Genomic DNA, 19,694 nt, shown 5'->3' with positions numbered 1-19,694 from the left:
GTTCAACCATACATGAACATAGACAAATGAAACTGTGCTCCTCCAGGGCCAAGTTGCAAAACACATAACCCACAGCACACAGCACAAATAGTACAAACTTGTTCCAATTACAGAATAACAGTCACAAAGAAAAAAATATCTAGCCCAAGTACCCGAGTGGCTTGATTGTAGAATAAATGGTAAGTTATCCTGGTTCACCTTGTTCTTCAATTGAGAGAACACTGGAGGATGCCAGTGAGCAAACATCAGAGGGTAGCACTGGGAAAACACTGAGGACAGCACCAACAGGAGGGGCCAAATATGGATTCCAGCGGACCCTGCAGGGGCTCTCCCACACCGCACTGGTCCCTCTTCTCCTGGTCATCTGCAACAGGTGAGCCAATTGCTTCAGCCTTGTCTTCGACACAACCGAGGTAACAGAGTTACCCCACCATTGAACCAGACTTATTGCATTCCAAGTTACTAATGTCCAGCAGGGACTTGCGATCACAATAAAAACGTCCAGGACAATCACTAGCACTACGTATTATCCAACGGTGCACGCCAAATCCAGGCAACAACAGAACAACAGTATGCAATAAGTCCAGTTTCGTCACCATTGAGCAACTATTCTAGCAATGACTTGCAACTACAGCAAAGACGTACAAGACGAACAAATATACCTTTGATTGGACGTGGACTGGCCGCTGCATCTGGGCTGCTGCCATCTTGCTGGAAGTAACCACATCATTTATCACATCTCTTGTATTTATGATGTGCCGAGGGAAGGGCTGGGCTAAGTTTTGTTTAACCGGAACACACCAAGCACAACAGGCACTGGGAGTGAGCTTTTACAGGACACCATGGCAGCACAATGGTTAGTGCATCACTTTACCGCTACCAGCTTTCGAGGTTCAATTCCCACCACTGTCTGCAAGAAGTTTGTACAGTACTTCTCCCCGTGACCATGTGGGTTTTGTCTAGGTACTCTAGTTTCCTCCCACATTCCAAAAAAAAAGACATATAGGTTAGGGTTGGTAAGTTGTGGGCTTGTTATGTTGGTGCCAGAAGCATGGGACAGCACGATCTTCACTGATTTGATCTGACATCAGAAGAATGAATGGTGACCTCATTGAAACCTATAGAATGTTGAAAGGCCTTGATCGAGTGGATGTGGAGAGGATGTATCCTATGATGGGGGAGTCAAAGACCAGAGGACACAGCCTCAGAACAGAGGGACGTCCTTTTAGAATGGAGATGAGGGAAAATAAATTATCCAGCCATGATGAAATGGTGCAGTAGACTCGATGGGCCAAGTGGCCTACTTCTGCTCCTATATCTTACAGTCTTATGGAGATACAGAAAAAGACCCATTTCACTGTATGTGTTGATGTTTTGATGTACATGTGACAAATAAAGCTATTCTTTAGATTTTTAATCTTTACCATACTTACCTTCAGTGGCCTTCAAATTCGGAGGGAATTCTGACTTGAGTGGTAAAGAAAACTCGTCATCTAACTTCAGTTAATTAAAATGCACATCTAGGGCATGTTACCAAGAGTCAATGTTAAACTTGTCCTCAAAATACTGCCTTGAGCTCAAGGGAAAATGATGCACTATGTTAATTATCAGCACTTTATCATTGCACTGAGGTTTAGGTTGAACTGTCCCTAATTATCTGAAATTATATTATAGAAATAATAATTACCCTGGAATGGAGACGTCCCCGCAAGGAGAACAAGATGATCAGTGATGCAGAAATGAAATCTCTGAGCAAGAGACCATCGAGCAAAGGAAAACAAACAACAAATTTTCAGCGCCTGCCAAAAGATTCCTTTTGAAAAGAAATCTGTACCTGCACTTCCTAAAATTGTGAGATCATCTAATCTAACTGTAAGATGTTACCAAAGACTTTCAAACTTCTACGGATGTACAACAGAGAGCATTCTGACTGACAAAGAGGCTCAAATGCACAGGATCACATTCCCTTTCTCCATGGTCCACTCTCCTTCCCTATCAGATTCCTTTTTCTTCAGCCCTTTACCTCTTCCACCTTTCTCTTCCCTGCTTCTCACTTGATTATCCCCTCCCCCCACCTGTTCATCTTGCCCCTCACCTGATCTCACCTATTACCTGCCAGTTTGTATTCCTTTCCACGCCCCCCCTTCTTTTTCTGGCTTCTTCCCCCTTCATTTCCAGTCCTGATGAAGGGTCTCTGCTGAAACGACATCTGTTGACCATAAGACATAGGAGCAGAATTAAACTATTTGGCCCATTGAGTCTGCTCTGCCAATCCATCATGGCTGATTTATTATCCCTCTCAAACTCATTCTCCTGTCTTCTCCATGTAATTTTTGACATCCTTAGAACCTACCAAACTCCACTTTAAATATATCCAATGACTTGGCCGCAACAGCTGACTGTGGCAACGAATTCCACAGATTCACCACCCTCTGTTTATTCCCCTCGAAGATACTAGCTGACTTGCTGAGATCCCTCAGCATTTTGTGTGAGCCCTTTCAGGTGAGGCAACACTTTACCTGGAAATCTGTTGGGGTCATCCATTGAATCCGGTGCTCCCTCCTCCACATTACTGAGAGACATCATAAATTTAGGAATCGCTTCATTGAGCACCTCCGCTCCATCCGTCAAAAGCAGAACTTCCTGCTGGTCTGATGAATTGATTCCCATTCCCATTCTGGCATGTCAGTCTACAGCCTCCTCTTGTGCCATGATGAGGCCACCCTCAGGGTGGAGGAGCAACACCTTATATTCCATCTGCTTAGCCTCCAACCTGATGGTATGAATACTGATTTCTCTTTCCAGTAAAAAAAACTCACACCACCCCCCCCCCCTTCTTCTGTTCCTCACTCTGGCCTATCTCTTCTCCTCAGCTGTCCCTGGTGTCCCTGCTTCTTTCCCTTTCTCCCTTCCTCTCGTAACAGATTCCTCCTCTCCAGCCTTTTAACCTTCCTACTCACCCGGCTTCACCTCTCACCTTCTAGCTTGTCCTCCTCCCCCTCTCCCATCTTTTATTCTAGCATCTCCTCTCTTCCTCTCTGGCCCTGAAGAACAGTCTCAGCCCGAAATGTTGACTGTTTGTTCATTTCCATAGAGTTCCTCCGGCATTTTGTGTGTGTTGCCCTGGACTTCCAGCATCTGCAGAATTTTTTGTGTTTATTATTTTGCGTAAGTGCTTTGTTCAAACGTTTCTCCTCTCCCATTCACATCAAGAACCACCACAACTGGCTCCATTACCTTGAAAGTTTTAGCAATAAGGTACAACCTGCAGTCAGCTTCTTCCTCAGTACACCAGAAATATATACAACAAATTATAGTTATTGTGAGTGAGCATGCAATTACTTACAGGTCAAATATGAGGTAATGAAATCCTTCTTCTGATATGCTGTCATGGAGACGCACTGAAAGAGAAAGAAGAGCATTTAGGATCATCTTGGTTGATAACTATGTTTAAGAATGATAGATTGTCTCAGGTACATTACTGTCGTTTCCTTTTAAGCTAACTGTATCAGAAAATGGAAACAGAACCAGTTATTTACCCGTAGGTTTTTTTCAAACCTCAATACCAAGGGCTCAGAGTCAACTTTAATATCACTAACGTATCTGGTAAAATATTTTGTTTTATGCAGCAGTACAATGTAATACATATTAATAAAAACTATAAAATGAAATAAGAAATAAATAAACGAGATTCTGCAGATGTTGGAAATCCAGAGCAACGCACATAAGGTGCTGGAGGAACTCAGCAGGTCAGGCAGCATCTACGAAGAGGGATAAACAGACGACGTTTCTGGCTGAGACCCTTCATCAGTTACATTAAGAAATATATTAAACCAATTAAATTAAATAAGTATTGAAAAAGAGAGCAAAATTAATGAGGTAGTGTTCATGGGTTGGTTCAGTGTCCATTCAGAAATGTGCTGGCAGAGGGGAAGAAGCTGTTTCTAAAACATTGTGTGTTTGTCTCAGGCTCCTATATCTTCTCTCTGATAGTAACAATGAAAAGAGGGCATGTCTGTATAGGTGGGGTCCTTAATAGCGAGTGCCATCCTTTTGAAGCATTGCAATTTAAAGATGTCTTCAATGCTATGCCCATGATGGATCTGGCAGAGTTTACAACACTCTGCAGCTTTTTCAAATCCTGTGCACCAGAGCCTCCATACCAGACAGAGATGTACAACCAGTTCAAATACTCTCCGCAGCACTTCTCTAGAAATGTTATAGAGTCTTCAGTGACATATAAAATCTCCTTACACTGCTAATGAAATGTAGACACTGCCTAGTTTTCTTTGTAATTGCATCAGTATGTTGGGCCCAGGATAGAAATTCAGAGATCATATCATATATAGATTAGTATATGGTGCATGGCTCCCACTCTGCAATAAGAAGTGATGATGGGGGTCTTTAATGATGGATGCTGCCTTTTTAAGGCATCGCTGTTGGGGACGCAAGTGCTCATGATGGAGCTGGCTGAGCTTACAATCCTCTACATATTTCTCTGATCCTATATAGCGGCCCCTGCAAACCAGATGGTGAAGCAAACAGTCAGAATGCTCTCCACGGTACATCTATGAAAATTTGCTAGCCTTTGGTGACATACCACATCTCCTCAAACTCCTAATGAAATACAGGCCTCTCAGTTCCTAAAACATCAGAAGCTACCCTGGATGTAGCTGCTTAATGACCTCGGAAATTGAATTGAATTTATTCCTTACATCCTTTGCATACATGAGGAGTAAAAGTCTTTACATTACATCTCCGTCTAAATGTGCAATGTGCAATTTATAGTAATTTGTAATAAGTAGTATGTACAACAGGACAGTCAATATAACATAGAAATACAATTGTATCAGCGTGAATTAATCAGTCTGAAGGCCTGGTATGCTTTGTTTAAAAGTGCACTGGTCTTACAGAGAGCAAGCTAGCTAGTCACACACATGTATTGCTGGAGGAACTCAGCAAGTCATGTAGCATCTTTGGAAGGGAATAAATAGTCAACGTTTTGGGCTGAGACCTTTCATTAATCCCCTCCCCCCATAGATGCTGCCTGAACTGCTGAGTTCCTTCAGCATTTTGTGTTTATTGCTCAAGATTTCCAGCATCTGCAGAGTCTCTTGTGTTTATGATTAGCTATAGTTATCTCAGGACCATAACAATAAAGACATGTTACTGGATGTGATGGAGCTGTGTAATAAGATTCCTTGTCTCGGCCAAAAAAACAGAGGTGGACACACTTTTCAGTGACTAGTGATATTTAGCCTTTGGTTAGTATAGGGCAGCATGGCAGCATAGTGGTTAGCACCAACGATCACCAGTCACTAATCACTGCAGGTTCAATTGCCAACCTGACTGTAAGGAATTTGTACGTTCTCCCCATGACCACATGTGTTTTCCAGGTGCTCCAGTTTCCACTTACGTTCCAAATATATCTGGGTTAGGGTTTGTAAATTGTGGGCATTTAGGTGGAAAAGAGGCCCTGGAGATTTTGTCAGTGGTTTTTACTATCCTCTGCAGGGTATTGCGGTCGGATGCTCTGCAGTTTCCAGGACTCTCTCGATGTTGCTCCTGCAGAAAGTTGTTAGAATGGAGGCAGGACACGACTCAGCCTCCTCAGAAAGTGTAGACTCTGCTGTGCCTTCTTGAGTAATGAGGAGGCATTGTGGGTCCAGGTTAGATCACCCGTTCTGTGCACACCAAGGAACCAGCAGCTTGAAGTCGTGAGTACTCTCCTTTGAACTTGCTTTCCATGTAGGTGAGAATCCATGTGGAAACATTTTCTAACAGAAATCTCTTTTACCCTTCTTTCTGATAATTACAGAGATATTAGTTAGTACTGGCGGCATTTTACATTTCATGCTGATTTCAAATGAATTAACAAACGTGGTTCTGACGACCTCCACACATCCTTGCAGAGCATCAGAAGGGACACTTGATTAAACTCTGCTTCCACACGAAGTCTCACCTGCAAGTTCAAAGGAGCATCTGCAACTTCAGGCTGCTAACGTTTTATCAGGAGCAGAACAGACATCAAGTGATCTGGGGAGGCAGGGATTACTGACAGAGACTTTAGCAGGAATTTCATTACTAGCCATGAAGCCCTAGGAAATGCGCCCAATTTCCCAAAGCTCTGGGTATTCACCTGCTCTGTACATCGTTCCTGTCCTTCACGTGACCAAAGCTACTATACTGCAGGAAATAGATTACTCCCACGTCCAGAGCAAACACAGCCTGGACTGGTGGACTTGAGTTATGGTAGAGATTGGATACTTCGAGGCTTATTTTCCCTGGAGTGAATAAGTTTGAGGGGTGACCAGATAGAGGTATCAAACCAGAATCAGGTTTAATATCACTGGCATAGGTGGTGAAATTTGTGTTCTGCAGCAGCAGTACGTTGCAATATATATATGATAATAAAAACTACAGAATACAAGAAATTATATATATTTATAACGAAATAAGTAGTGCAAAAAGAGCAGGAAAATACTGAGGTAGTGTTCATGGGTTCGTTGTCCATTCAGAAATCTTATAGTGGAGGGAAAGAAGCTGTTACTGAATCATTAAATGGGAGTCTTCCGGCTCCAGTATGTCCTCTCTGATGGAATGAATGAGAAAAAGGGACATCTTGGGTGATGGTCCTTAATGGAAGAATGTTGCCTTTTTGAAGTATCGCCTTTTGAAGGCGTCCTTGATGCTGTGGAGGCTAGTGTGCATGATGGAGCCAGCAGAGTTTACAAAAAATAGTTTATAACTCTCTGCAGCTTTTTCCGATCCTGTGCAGTGGCCCCTCCGTACCAGTGACATAACTAATTAGAATGTTCTCTATGATGTATCTGCAGAAATTTGTGAGCGTCTTTGTTGACGTACCAAGTCTCCTCAAACTCCCAATGAAATATAGCCACTGTTGTGGCTTCTTTGTAATTGCATCAACATTTTGGTCTGGGATAAATCCTCCTCAGAGATGAGAGGAGTGGATATTGGCAGACAGTCATAATGGGATCATAAAACATAGGAGCAAAATTAGGCAAGTTGACCCATTCAGCCTGCTCCTCCAAACAATTGTGGTTGATGCTTTTTTCAACCCCATTCTCCTGGCTTCTCTCCATAATCCTTATCCCCTTATTGAATATGAATCTATCAATCTCTGCTTTAGATACACCCAATGACTTGGTCTCCAGCTCTGTAGCAATAAACTCTGCAGGTTCACCACTCTCTCACTTTTAAAAGAATGAAGCTGTGCCATCAGATCCCTCACCCCTCTACTAATGAAAATATCCTCTCCATATCCACTCTATCTAGGCTTTTGACCATCCAGAAGGTTTCAGTGAGTTCACCCTTCAGCCTTTTGAACTCCATCAAGTATAGGCCGAGAGACATCAAACACTTCTTATACGTTAATAAGGAGACATTGAAAACACGAGGCCATAGGTTTAAGGAAAGTTTTCATTATATCTGTATATCACCATACTTGTACACAGGACAATAAACACAACATAACTTCAAGAGCATTTGAGAAAGAAGTCACATCTCCATGTTGCTGGGCTTCAACTGCACAGCACGGAGTGGAGTTCTGGACTCCAGCCTGACCTCTAACTTGCCCACAGTCCTGCCCCTAAACACTAACCTGACTCCTAACTCTCCTCTCTCTCCCCAGTCATTCCAATGAACCTAAAAGACAAATAATTCTGAGCCATGACCTTGATTGAGCCCGCCATCTTGATATTTGTTGTGAGAATGCTGTGTGTCCACAACCTAAACCACATAGTCCACCCTGTGCCATTCCCCACCACTCCCCTGCATACCTACTAACCTAAATACACAAGCAGCTACCCTGGTTCTCCCTGAGGAGAGAGGGACACAAGGTCAATCCTCACCCAACACAACTGGCAATGCAGCCCCTCCTCAGTGGGACGATCAGTTTGAAGCAGAACTTGAACCTACAGTCATTGGTCTGAAGAAGATTCAGCACCAGCCACAGAGCCAAGGTAGTCAGAGGAATTCTAGGGCACACAATGAAGAGTCTGAAGACTGCAAATGCCTCCTCCCCCCTCCCCCCCACACAATCCTAGCACTACCCATTTTTTGATAGATAGATAGAACATTACAGTACAGTTAAGGCTCTTTGGCCCATGATGTTGTGCCAACCTTTCCACCTACTCCAAGGTCAATTTAACCCTTCCTTCTTGCATAGCCCTTCATTTTTCATTCATCCAGAAGGCCCCGATGGAGTATCTGGTAAGGCTCTGAAACCCTTTGCCAACCAACTGGTGAGAGTATTCAAGGACATTTTCGACATCTCACTGCTATGGGCAGGAGTTCCCACTTCCCTCAAAAAGGCAACAATTATACCAGTGCCTAAGAAGAATAATGTGGGCTGCCTTAATGACTATCACCCGGTAGCACTCACATCAACAGTGATGAAATACTTTGAGAGGTTGGTCATGACTAGACTGAACTCCTGCCTCAGCAAGGACCTGGACCCACTGCAATTTGCCCATCGTCACAACAAGTCAATGGCAGATGCAATCTCAATGGCTCTCCACATGGCTTTAGACCACCTGGACAACACAAACACCCATGTCAGGATGCTGTTCATCGACTGTAGCTCAGCATTTAATACCATCATTCCCACAATCCTGACTGAGAAGTTGCAGAACCTGGGCCTCTGTACCTCCCTCTGCAATTTGATCCTCGACTTCCTAACTGGAAGACCACAATCTGTGTGGATTGGTGATAACATATCCTTCTTGCTGATGATCAACACTGGTGCACCTCAGGGGTGCGTGATTAGCCCACTGCTCTACTCTCTCTATACCCATGACTGTGTGGCTAGGCACAGATCAAATACCATCTATAAATTTGCTGACGATACAACCATTGTTGGTAGAATCTCAGGTGGTGACGAGAGGACGTATAGAAGTGAGATATGCCAACTAGTGGAGTGGTGCTGCAGCAACAACCTGGCACTCGACGTCAGTAAGACAAAGGTGCTGACTGTGGACTTTCGGAAACGTAAGACGAAGGAGCACATACTAATCCTCATAGAGGGATCAGAAGTGGAGAGAGTGAGTAGTTTCGTGTTCTTGGGTGTCAAGATCTCTGAGGACCTAACCCGGTCCCAACATATCGATGCAGTTATAAAGAAGGCAAGTCAGCGGCTATACTTCATTAAGAGTTTGAAGAGATTTGTTATGTCAACAAATACACTCAAAAACTTCTATAGGTGGGCCATGGAGAGCATTCTGACGGGCTGCATCACTGTCTGGTATGGGGGGGTGGGGGGGTGGTTGGCTACTGTCAACCGAAAGAAGCTGCAGAGGGTTGTAAGTTTAGTCAGCTCCATCTTGAGTACTAGCCTATAAAATACCCAGGACATCTTCAAAGAGCGGTGTCTCAGAAAGGCAGCGTCCATTATTAAGGACCTCCAGCACCCAGGGCATGCCCTTTTCTCTCTGTTACTATCAGGTAGGAGGTACAGGAGCCTGAAGGCACACACTCAGTGATTCAGGAACAGCTTCTTCCCCTCTGTCATCTGGTTCCTAAATGGACATTGAATCTTTGGACACTACCTCACTTTTTTTGATCTATATTATTTCTGTTTTTTGCATGATTTTTAATCTATTCAATATACATATACTGTAATTGATTTACTTATTATTTTATTTGTTTTTTTTCTTCTGTGTTACGTATTGCATTGAACTGCTGCTGCTAAGTTGACAAATTTCACGTTACATGCCGGTGATAATTAACCTGATTATAATTCTGATTCTAATCCCCTCTACACCTCTCTGAAGCTTCCGTCTTTCCAATGATGAGGCAACCAGAGCTGAGCTCAATACTGCTAGTGTGGGTCTAACTACACTTACAAAGCTGCAGAATTACCTCAAGGCTTTTGAACTCAATCCCCTGACTAATGAAGGCCAGTCACCATACACCTTCTTAGCCATTCTATCCAAGGAGGTTTAGAGCATTTTCCGAGAGGCACAGGCAGTGATCTAAAATAAGTCCAGAGTCAAACAGCAGAACAACAGGCCACTCAGCCTAACTTGTCCATGCTAGCCAAGATGCCCTTCTGAGCTAGTCCATTTGTCTGATCAAGCAACACACATCAAAGTTGCTGGTGAACGCAGCAGGCCAGGCAGATCTGTAGGAAGAGGTGCAGTCGACGTTTCAGGCCGAGACCCCCTTACTCACTCTTCCTTCAGTTAGTCCTGACGAAGGGTCTCGGCCTGAAACGTCGACTGCACCTCTTCCTACACGTGCTGCCTGGCCTGCTGCGTTCACCAGCAACTTTGATGTGTGTTGCTTGAATTTCCAGCATCTGCAGAATTCCTGTTGTTTCCATTTGTCTGATGCAGGCTTTTGACTCGAAATATCAACCGTCCATTTCCACCCACAGATGCTGCTTGAACTGTTGATTTCCTCCAGCAGATGTTTGACTGCCCCATTTCCAGAGACTCTTGTATTCCCATATGCTTATATTTGGCTCATACATCTCAGAAACTTTCCCTCCATGAACCTGTCCAAATGTCTTTGAACTGTCACTGTCCCTGTGTCTACCAGTTCCTCTGGCAGCTGGTTCACATACCCACCACCCTTTGTGTGATAAACGCTTCCTGTAATATAAAGGCTTGGATTTCCACTCACGCAGGAGAAAGTCAGAGAGGAACATGGCGCTGACGGGGTTAACACTTAGCTCTGGCATAGCATGGATGCTCACGGTTACCACGGCAACAGGTGAACTGCTTTACGAAGCCAGCATCACCTGTAGTTCCAGGCTTCGAGCAAGTGACGTTCCAATTCTGAAGGTTGAGGGAAAGGTCTCTGTAGGGCAGGGATTTGCCTGTACTTGGAGTCAGCACACACTTCCACAGTGTGCACTATCCCCTCAATCTAGATTGAAATCAATACCTTCAATTACAGCAATGCAAAGGCTTAGCAGTCTAAGAACATCACAAAATACAGAAACCACATTATGCCAAAGCCTGAGTCCGTGACTCGATATTTGCATAAAAACAAGCGGTCATGTCAGTCCTGTCCAACAGGTCACCGAGCATGTGACAGGGAGGTGTACGTTTTCGTTGGGACTAAATGAAGTCCATAAGTCTATGAGAGATGGGAGGAGAATAACGTCATTTGATCCATCGAGTCTGCTCCACCATTGTATCGTGGCTGATTTATTATCTCCCTCAACCCCATTCTCCTGCCTCTTCTCCGTAACCTTCGATGCCCTGAATAATCAAGAAACTATTAACCTCTTCTTCAAATATACTCAACGACCTAGTTTTCACAGTTGTCTGTGGCAACTCAACACCCTCTGGCTAAAGAAATTTCTCATCATCTCTGATCTAAATGGACGTACCTCTATTCTGAGGCTGTGCTCTCTGGTCCCAGACTTCCCCACAATGGGAAACACCCTCTCCACTTAATATTCCATAGGCTTCAATTAGGTACCCTGTCATTCTTCTAAACTCCAGTGAGTACAAGCCCTGAACCATCAAATGCTCCTCATATATTAACCCTTTCATTCTTGAAATCATTCTCATGAACCTCATCTGGACCCTCTCCAATGTCAGCACATCCTTCCTTGTTCATTACCTTTATCACTTTTACACGTCCAATTGATTTTTCTTGCCCACACTGACATCATTCACTTCAGGGCATTAGCATTGGAAAGCAACAGGAAAATGGGCCCAAGTGGCCATTCAACCTGTTAAACTTGTACTTAATTTCAACAAGATTTATTTTATTAAGAGATACAGCACAGTAAGATCACTCATACCAACAATAAGAGAAAGACAACTCAGATTCCTAGGACACATCATGCAGAAAGATGAACCAGAAAAACTCATACTCTCTGGAAAGATCGAGGGGAGCAAACCTAGAGGAAGAGCTCGGCTTACGTACATCAAAAGCCAGGTGGCTAAACATCTAGGAAACGGAAGTCATCCGAAGAACGAGGGATAGATCTATATGGAAAACCATGGTCACCAAAGTCCGCATCGGATATGGTACCTAGGCAGATACAGCACAGTAACAGGACCTTCCAGCCCAACGTGCCAATACCATGCAGTTACCTCCATATGACCAATTAGCCTACTAACTCATATGCCATTGGATTGTGGGAGGTAACCAGAACACGTGGAAGAAACCTACATAGTTACGGGGAGAATTATCAAACTCCTTGGAGACAGCAATGGAACTGAACCTGGGTCGCCCAGCTGATCACTGATCCACACACACTCAGGGGCCACTTTATTAGGTACACACTTCACCTGCTTGTTAATGCAAACATCTTACCAGTCAATCATGTGGCAGCATCTCAATGCATAAAAGCATGCAGACATGGCCAAGAGGTTCAGTTGTTGTTCAGACCCAACATCCAAGTGGAGAAGGAATGTGATCTAAGTAACTTTGACTGTGGAATGATTGTAGGTGTCAGGTGGGATGGTTTGAGTATCTCAAAAACTGCTGATCTCCTGGGACTTTCACTCAGAACCGTCTCTAGAGCTTACAGAGAATGATGCGATAAACAGAAAAACTTCCAATGAGTGGCAGCTCTGTGGGCAAAAATGCCTCGTTAATGAGAGAGGTCAGAGGAGAATGGCCAGATTGGTTCAAACTGACAGGAAGGTGATAGTAACTCAAATAACCATGTGTTACAACAGTGGTGTGCAGAAGAGCATCTCTGAAGGCAAAACACATCAATCCTTGAAGTGGATGGGCTACAGCAGCAGATGACCATGAACGTACACTCAGTGGCCTCTTTATTAGGTACAAGAGGCACCTAACAAAGTGGCCACTGACAGCAGTTCCTGATGTTAAAATTGTTTGATACTTTTGCGTATCAAATATTCATCCTTCAAACAGTTACTGCATAAACTGCCACTGTTGGAACATGGTTCCAAAGTTCTTGCAACCTCTGTATAGAAAAATAGAGAATAGAGATTGGGTAGTTATGTGCAGCTGTACCAGATGTTGCTGAGCCTTGGGAGTATTGTGCTCACTTCTGGTCACCCTGCTGTATGAAAGATGCTATTAGACTGGAAAGAGGTATAGAAAAAATTAATAAGGATATTGCCAGAGATTGAGGAACTGGGTTACAGGGAGAGCCTGGGCAGGCCAGGACTTCATTCCTTGGAGGAGTAATCTTGTGGAATCATGCGGGGCATAGATAGGGTAAATGCAGACAGTCTATTTTGCCACGATTGGGGAATCAGGAATGAGAGGGTAGAGATTTGGAGTGGGGGGAGAAATTTAATAGGGGCCTGTTTTGGTGGTGTTGTCCTGCCGAGGGAATATTTTGGGAATATTGTGGGAATATTTTGCTGACGCAGGAACGTGTGACACCACTTGTGGGATACCCTCGGCACATCCTTGGGTGTGTTCAAAGATTCAAAGTTCAAAGGTTCAAAGTACATTTATTATTAAGGTATGTATGCAGTGTACAACCCTAAGATTCATCTCCCACAGACAATCATGAAACAGAACCATGGAACCATTCAAGAAAAAAAATCAAACCCCTCCCCCCACGCACGAAAAAGAGCAAAATCATGAGATATGAAACATATAATCAAAAGGCATATTTCAGTTCAGTTCAATGTTCATTATCTACAGGCCGCCCCGATTCAAAATTGACCAAACTAGCAATGAGAAAAGGAGTGACCAGAAAAACTAAAACACATCATAAACGTGAATGAGGATCCACAATCCACAAAACGAGTCGATTAAACTTCGCTCCGGTTGTTGCTGTGTTGGCTGTTAACATAAATTTCACATTTCACTGTGTGTTTCAAAGTACATGTGATGAATAAATCTGAATCTGAAAGTCTTAAATATACAATTCACATGGAAAAAGGGTAACATGCCCAATACACTGCTGCTGATGTTGTGAAACAGTGTGAAGCACTCCTACACACTGTTCAAACCCATACAACAACACAACTGATACTGCTCGGGGCCATTTCAGAATCTTCCATCCGTGGACTCACTTTACACCGCACGCTGTCGGAGCAGTGCTGCCAGGATAATCAAGGACACGACCCACCCAGCCAACACACCTTTCGTCCTTCTTCCCTCCGGAAGAAGGTTCAGGAGCTTGAAGACTCGTACAGCCAGATTTGGGAACAGCTTCTTTCCAACTGTGATAAGACTGCTGAACGGATCCTGACCCGGATCTGGGCCGTACCCTCCAAATATCCGGACCTGCCTCTCGGTTTTTTTTGCACTACCTTACTTTCCATTTTCCTATTTTATATTTATGATTTATAATTTAAATTTTTAATATTTACTAATTTCAACTATTTTTAATATTTAATATTTGTAATCCAGGGAGCGTGAAGCACAGAATCAAATATCGCTGTGATGATTGTACGTTCTAGTACCAATTGTTTGGTGACAATAAAGTATAAAGTATAAAACCTGGTCTTTTGAGCAAATCCCATGAGAATGCCCCATACTCATAAGGCATTTGACAAGTTCCAGCATGGTAGGCTGGTCCAACAGGCTAAGGCAGAGCAGCCATTTTGTACACAGCAAAACTCCCAAAAACAGCAATGTGCCGATGTGATTATCCATGCCATTTCTCTGGTTTCCTCGACATTCCAAAAGATGTATGGATGGGGTTAGGGTCACCTTCCAGCTTCTCACTTCATCCCTCCTCCCCACTCACCTGGATTCATCTATGACCTGCCAGCTTGTATTCCTTCCCCTCCCTCTTTTTTTATTCTAGCTTCTTCCCCCTTCCTTTTCAGCCCTAATGAACAGTCTCAGCCAAACACGTTAGGTATCTATTTATTCCTCTCCATAGATGCCGGTAGGCCTGAAGAATTCCTCTAGCTTTTCGGTTTCCCTCATCTGCTGATTTTCTCTTGTTTGTGAAATAAATTTCAAGGTAGTACGTGGTGACATACACCTAATGACCACTTTATTAGGTACAGGAGGTACGTAATAAAGTGGCCACTGAGTGTATGTTTGTGGTCTTCTGCTGCTGTAGCCCATCCACTTCAATGTTCGACATGCTGTGCATTCAGAGATGCTGTTCTACACACCACTGTTGTAATGTGTGGTTATTTGAGTTACTGTCGCCTTCCTGTCATCCTGAACTAGTCTGGACATTTTCCTCCGACCTCTCCCATTGACAAGGCATTTTCACCCACAGAATTGCCACTCACAAGATGTTCTTTTGTTTTTCGCACCATTCTCTGTAAACTCACGAGACTTGTGTGCATGAAAACCCCAGGAGATCAGCAGTTTCAAACCACCCTATCCAGCACCAACAATCATTCCACAGTCAAAGTCACTTAGATCACATTTCTTCCCCATTCTGGCGTTTGCTCTGAACAACAACTGAACCTCTTGACCACGTCTACATGCCTTTATGCACTGAGTTGCTGTCACGTGATTGGCTGATAGATATTTGCATTCACGAGCAGATGTGCAAGTGTACCTAACAAAACAGCAACTGAGTGTATTCATACTACAATAATAATAAATTTAACGAAAAATCCATCAAAGCCCCTTTCTCTTTCTGACTAAGCTGTCCTTCAGTGACTCTATGCTGGCATCAGCCCAGATGCAGGGCTTTGACCTGAAACACCAATAATTCGTTTCCCCCTCAGATACTGCTCAACACGAGTTCTTCCAAGAGATTGTATGTTGCTCCAGATTCCATCTGCTCTCTCCTGTGCCCCTGATATCTGTTTGATTGCATTCACACGAAACAGTTTGAGATGCTTTAATCTGAAGGTGCTATCACCCAGGTCATGCTCTCTTCTAGCTGTTGCCATCAGGAGGAAGGTACAGGAGCCTCAGGACCCACAGCACTCGGTTAAGGAACGGTTAGTCAAGTGATGTTTATTGTCATTTAACTATATACTTGTATATAACATGTATAACCATATAATGTATATACAAATGAGACAACGTATCTCTGAGCCAGGGTTTAAAACACAGTCGTATACACTGTCAGACAACAAGATCTTCTGGAAATGCTTCAAAATCTTGACATAGATGGGAAAGATAAACGTTTCTTAAGAAACTTATACTGGGACCAGACAGCATCCATCAGAATAGAAGGAGAAGTGAGTGAGTATGTGAATATCATGAGGAGTCAGGCAAGGTTGTGCCTTTTCGACAGACTTATTCAACCTGTATAGTGAAAATATCTTGAGAAGTATCAAAGACATCAAAGGATTCACAATTGGAGGCCATAATATAAATAACATCAGATATGCTGATGACATCGTACTAATATCTGACTCAGAAACAAAACTTCAAGAACTACTCACTATAGTGGCAGCAGAAAGTAATTACAGAGGCCTCTCAATCAACACCAAGAAGACAGAAAGCATGGTCATCTCCAGAAAGACAAACATCCCACAACGTGTGATCAAGATCGGAAATACAAACATCAAACAAGTCAACAAATTCAGATATCTTGGCAGCCTAATAACAAATGATGGCAGGTGCGACACAGATATCAAATACAGAACAGCAATGGTGAAAGAAGCTTTCCAAAAAATGAAGACCTTATTAACAGACAGAAAGATGAGCACGTACACTAAAAACAGAATACTGCAGTGCTACATTTATTCTATCCTGACTTACGGAAGTGAATGCTGGACCATTTCCCCAGCAATGGAAAAGAGACTAGAAGCAGCTGAATTATGGTTCTACAGGAGAATGTAAAAAATATCATGGACCACACATACATCAAATGAAGAAGTTCTCAGAAGAGCCCAAGCAGTTAGATCACTCGTACCAACAATAAGAGAAAGACAACTCAGATTCCTAGGACACATCATGAGGAAAGATGAACTAGAAAAACTCATACTCTCTGGAAAGATCGAGGGGAGCAAACCTAGAGGAAGACCTTGGCTTATGTACATCAAAAGCTTAGCCAGGTGGCTACACATCGAGGAAATGGAAGTCATCCAAAAAACGAAGGATAGATCTATATGGAAAACCATGGCCACCAACATCCGCATCGGATATGGTACCGAGACAGACAAACAGTATACATAACACATGATAGCTTGTGAAGGTAAGGATAAAATCTACAGATGAATCACACATAAATAACAAACTGATATTAACTATTGTCAGGTACAGAACAGGTTAACTAGTGACAGTTCGACTGCGATGCAGCAGGGAGTTCAGAAGTCTAATTGGCCTGAGGGAAGCAACTGTTTCTCATCCTGGCCATTCTTGTTTTTATGGCATCATAGTCTCATGCCTGATGGTAGAAAGTCAAAGAAGACGCCGCATGGATGGGTGGGATCCTTGATAATACGCAGTGCTCCTGATAAATGTCCCCGATGGACGATAGGGAGACCCCTATGATCCTCTCAGGGGTTCTCACAGTCCTTCGTAGGGACTTATGGTCCGATGCTCGACTGCTCCCAGACCAGATGGAGATGCAACTTGTCAGGGTGCTCTCAACGATGCTCCTGTAAAACACAGTTAAGATGGGGGGGAGGGAGCATTGCTTGCTTCAATCTTCTTAGGAAGTGGAAGTGCTGCTGTGCCTTCTTGTTCAGGGAGGAGACTAGAGGTGAGGTCATCCGTGATGTGAAGTCCCATGAACTTGGTGCACTTTACTCTCTCTATGGTGGAGCCATGTATTAGCAGAGGGAACACACACAAAATGCTGGTGGAACACAGCAGGCCAGGCAGCATCTATAGGAAGAAGTACAGTCAATGCTTCGGGTCAAGACCCTTCATCAGGACTAATGGAAAAAAGAGATAGTAAGAGATTTGAAAGTGGGAGGGGGAGGGGGAGACCCAAAATGATAGGAAAAGACAGGAGGGGGAGGGATGAAGCCAAGAGCTGGAAAGTTGATTGGCAAAAGGGATACAAGGCTGGAGAAGGGAGAGTATCATGGGCCATGAGGCCTTGGAAGAAAGAAAAGGGGAGGGGAGCACCAGAGGAAGATGGAGAACAGGCAAGGAGTTATTGTGAGAGAGAAAGAGAGAGAGAGAAAAAATAAATAATAAATTAGGGATGGGGTAAGAAGGGGAGGAGGGGCGTTAACGGAAGTTAGAGAAATCAATATTCATACCATCAGGTTGGAGGCTACCCAGATGGAATATAAGGTGTTGTTAACCTGAGTGTGGCTTTATCTCGACAGTAGAGGAGGCCATGGATTGACATATTGGAATGGGAATGGGACGTGGAATTAAAATGTGTGGCCACTGGGAGATCCTGCTTTCTCTGGCGGACAGAGCGCAGGTGTTCAGCGAAACGATCTCCCAGTCTGCGTCGGGTCTCGCCAATATATAGAAGGCCGCACTGGGAGCACCAGATACAGTATATCACACCAGCAGACTCACAGGTGAAGTGTCGCCTCACCTGGAAGGACTGTCTGGGGCCCTGAATGGTGATGAGGGAGGAAGTGTAAGGGCAGGTGTAGCACTTGTTCCGCTTACAAGGATAAGTGCCAGGAGGAAGATCAGTGGGAAGGGATGGGGGCGGACGAATGGACAAGGGAGTCGCAAAGGGAGCGATCCCTGCGGAAAGCAGAAAGTGGGGGGGGAAGGGAAAGATGTGCTTGGTGGTGGGATCTCATTGTAGATGACGGAAGAAACGGAGGATTATATGTTGGACACAACGCAGATTGGGAGACCACTTCACTAAACACCTACACTCTCTCCGCCAGAGGAAGCAGGATCTCCTAGTGGCCACACATTTTAATTCCACGTCCCATTCCCATTCTGATATGTCAGTCCATGGCCTCCTCTACTGTTGAGGTGAAGCCACACTTAGGTTGGACATAGCCCCCAACCTGATGGCATGAACATTGAATTCTCTAACTTCGGCTAATGCCCCTCTTCCCCTTCTTACCCCATCCCTAATCTATTATTTACTTTTTTTTCTCTCTCTTTCCCTCTCACAGTAACTCCTTGCCTGTTCTCCATGTTCCTCTGGTGCTCCCCTCCCCGCTTCTTTTTTCCAAGGCCTCCCGTCCCATGATCCTCTCCCTTCTCCAGCCTTGTATCCCTTTTGCCAATCAACTTCCCAGCTCTTGGCTCTATCCCTCCCCCTCCTGTCTTCTATCATTTCAGATCTCCCTTCCCCCTCCCACTTTCAAATCTCTTACTATCTCTTTTTTCCGTCAGTCCTGACGAAGGGTCTCGACCCGAAACGTCGACTGTACTTCTTCCTATAGATGCTGCCTGGCCTGCTGCGTTCACCAGCATTTTGTGTGTGTTGCTGAAATTTCCAGCATCTGCAGGTTTCCTTGTGTTTGCGTATTAGCAGAAGGTGACGGTTTGTATGCACCTTCCTGAAGTCCACAATGATTTTCTTTGTCTTCTCCACATCTCCTCACACCAATCCACCAGCCACTCCACTTCCTCTCTATTCTCCAATGGTTGATAAGGCCAACCACTGTTGTGTCATCCACAAATCTGAGAACACAGCTTGAGCTGGATCCTGTGACACAGTCGTGCATCAGCAGTGTGAACAGCAGCGGGCTGAGCACACAGCATCGGGGAGCACCAGCGCTCAGCGTAATGGGACGAGACACGTTGCTGCCCACATAGACTGACTTACTGCCTTACTGTTAAGAAGTCCAGTATCCAATTGCAGAGGGAGATGTTGAGACCCAGCGAGGACAGAGTGGAGGGCAGAGGCTAGTGCATTGTCAGTGAATCGATCTGAGCAATATGCGAATTGGAAAGAGTCCAATGTAGCC

General features: G+C 44.1%; 1 protein-coding gene across 2 annotated transcripts in view; it reads right to left on the bottom strand.

Moving 5' to 3' along the window:
* The window catches only part of camk2g2 (calcium/calmodulin-dependent protein kinase (CaM kinase) II gamma 2), a 495,645-nt gene that overhangs the window by 230,366 nt on the left and 245,585 nt on the right, over positions 1-19,694 (bottom strand). For both annotated transcript variants that reach the window (XM_072282861.1, XM_072282859.1), the window contains exon 4: positions 3,347-3,401. In XM_072282861.1, the coding sequence (XP_072138962.1) occupies positions 3,347-3,401 (55 nt within the window). The remainder of the gene's footprint in view (positions 1-3,346; positions 3,402-19,694) is intronic.

This window comes from Mobula birostris, chromosome 18 (assembly GCF_030028105.1).
Source record: "Mobula birostris isolate sMobBir1 chromosome 18, sMobBir1.hap1, whole genome shotgun sequence".
NCBI classification, from domain to species: domain Eukaryota; kingdom Metazoa; phylum Chordata; class Chondrichthyes; order Myliobatiformes; family Myliobatidae; genus Mobula; species Mobula birostris.
This window is presented reverse-complemented; position numbering and strand designations above follow the sequence as displayed.